This window comes from Alosa sapidissima, chromosome 11, assembly GCF_018492685.1.
Source record: "Alosa sapidissima isolate fAloSap1 chromosome 11, fAloSap1.pri, whole genome shotgun sequence".
Lineage (NCBI taxonomy): Eukaryota > Metazoa > Chordata > Actinopteri > Clupeiformes > Clupeidae > Alosa > Alosa sapidissima.
This window is the reverse complement of record NC_055967.1, coordinates 27,103,139-27,105,638: the sequence shown is the minus strand read 5'-3', so window position 1 is coordinate 27,105,638 and position 2,500 is coordinate 27,103,139. Positions and strand designations below refer to the sequence as shown.

Below are 2,500 nucleotides of genomic sequence, written 5' to 3'. Positions count from 1 at the left end.
CCGGGTCCAGGAATTTGGACATCTTGCCACGGCCGGGGCAGCTGGGAAGGGTGGTGGAGTGCGGGGTGTGGGCGGGCCGGGGCAAGTGATGGACAGACTGGATGGACGTGACGGGCTTGGGCAGCGGTGACGGCTGACACTGCGATGGGGCTGCGCTCAGAGGCTGCTGCTGCAGAGTTGGAGGGGGGAGAGGCAGAGAGAGAGGAGGGAGAGAGAGAGAGAGAGAGAGAGAGAGAGAGAGGGAGGGAGGGAGGAAGAGAGAGAGAGGACAGAGATGGGGTAAAGAAGAGGGGCAGAGGGATAGAGCGAGAGAAAGAGAGAGAGAGGGAGGGAGAGAAAAAAGGATAGAGAAAAATAGAGGGGTGAGTTATAGTGAGCAAAGGCTAAGAACAGAGACCATGGGAAGCAAACATGGATGGTGTGATAGAGAGAGGAAGAAAAAATAAAGAGAGAGTACACAGCAAAAGAAAGGTGGAGAGAGGAAAACAGTGTGTAACCTTTCAGGGGTCCTGGAGTGTGTGTGTTTATGAACTCTCTGTAGAAGACAGAGTGTGAGACGATGCTGCAACTGCCAGCTGTAGAGATATGCAAACGTACACAGTGACAGCGGAGCCTTCTCAATTGTGCACTACAGAAGAGACAACGGAGCCTTCTCAATGTGCACTACAGAAGAGACAACGGAGCCTTCTCAATTGTGCACTACAGAAGAGACAACGGAGCCTTCTCAATGTGCACTACAGAAGAGACAACGGAGCCTTCTCAATTGTGCACTACAGAAGAGACAACGGAGTGCTCAGTAATTACTTATCAGTAAAGGAGGGAAGAAACAAGAGTGAATAACTGTGAGGAATCTTCCAGCTCCATCATCAACATCACTTTGCATAGTGTTCACAGTGCTTTGTCTGAAATGAAACAGTTTGCTTAATGCATCCGCTTGCTGACTCACACACTCACTCACTTGCTTCCTCTCTCCCACTCTCTTGCTTGCTCTTTCATTCACACTGCCAAGCAGGCTTATACATAAACCCATTCACCCACTCATTCATTCACTCATCCACCCACCCACCCACCCACTCATTCATTCACTCATCCACCCACCCACCCACCCACTCATTCACTCACTCACTCACTCACTCACTCACTCACTCACTCACTTACTCACCCACTCACTCACTCACTCACTCACTCACTTACTCACTCACTTACTCACTCACTCACCCACCCACTCACTCACTCACTCACTCACTCATTTGTTCATTCATCATTTATCCACTCACTTGCCTATGCATTCATTCATTTCTTCATTCATTTTCTCTGTCTCACTCACTCATTCATTTATCACTCACTCACTTATGCATTCATTCATTCATCCATCCATTCATTTTTCTGTCTCATTCATTCATTCACTCACTCACTCACTCAGTTTCTCACTGCATTAAGTTATCCCACCCTTGCATTTACACAGCATCACTGGTAGAACTGAGCGTAGCAGATGCCGCACTGACAGCTCAACTGTCAGAGTAGGCGGCTGCACCCGGACCTGTGAGCTGTGCTGGGATACAGTGATACTGACGCCTGGACAGGTCTGGTCCTGATGCGGCTCTGAGCCGCTTTCATTCACACTTACTCTCATAAACCCATTCACCCAGTCACTTCCCCACCCACTCACTCGCTCACTCATTCATTTATCTGCTCACTCACTTGTCAATGCATTCATTCATTCATTAATTCATTCATTCATTCATTAATTAATCCATTAATTAATTAATTAATTAATTCATTCATTCATTAATTCATTTTCTCTGTCTCACTCACTCACTCATTCCTTCCTTCATTCACGCACCCATTCCTTCCTTCACTTTACTCATTCACACACTCACTCACTTACACACTCTCTCTCTCTCTCTCTCTCTCTCTCTCTCTCTCTCTCGCCCTGTTCTGCAGGATCCATGTCAATGTCAGGTCAGATAGGCTCAGATGGGGTTGGCATCTGAGTAATACCTGTGCATCTGAGGGCTAATGAAACCTCTGAACACCCAGCAAGGTTTTCACATTATACTGCAGATTATGATCACAGGGTAGCACACTTTATTTCAAGATACCTCACTGTGCGCTGGGCTCACAAGTTTTGATAAAGAGCAAGTGTGATCACTTGCACACACAGAATTGGCTTCAGAAAGAATTTCGTCTCAGTTAACAAGAATATCTCTGAAAATTGACCTTGTAATTACTTTTTTAGAATTCCATCACCACACAGCCACACGCATAGGCAAGATAATAGAAGAGAGGCAGTTGAAAGCGGACTTTGAAATGAACCTCTTTTACCAATGTAGGAAAAGATCAACATGTTCCAGAAAACACGCTGAATCAAAGAAGACTGGACTACTGAGAGAGAGAAAGAGGAAGAAAGAGAGAGAGAGACAGAGAGAGACAGAGAGAGAGAGAGAGAGCAGTTTTGTTTGTCCTTGCTATTGTATTTCCTGTATTGATCCAGGCACAA

General features: G+C 46.2%; 1 protein-coding gene across 3 annotated transcripts in view; it reads right to left on the bottom strand.

Annotated features, from left to right (window-relative positions):
- Nucleotides 1-2,500, bottom strand: part of LOC121724678 (protein arginine N-methyltransferase 8-B) — a 45,266-nt gene that overhangs the window by 37,240 nt on the left and 5,526 nt on the right. For all 3 annotated transcript variants that reach the window (XR_006035255.1, XR_006035256.1, XM_042111432.1), the window contains exon 2: nt 1-169. This exon is cut by the window's left edge and continues 59 nt beyond it. Coding sequence is in view for 1 of the 3 variants with exons in the window: in XM_042111432.1 (XP_041967366.1) it covers nt 1-169 (169 nt within the window). In the remaining 2 variants the exon portion in view is untranslated. The remainder of the gene's footprint in view (nt 170-2,500) is intronic.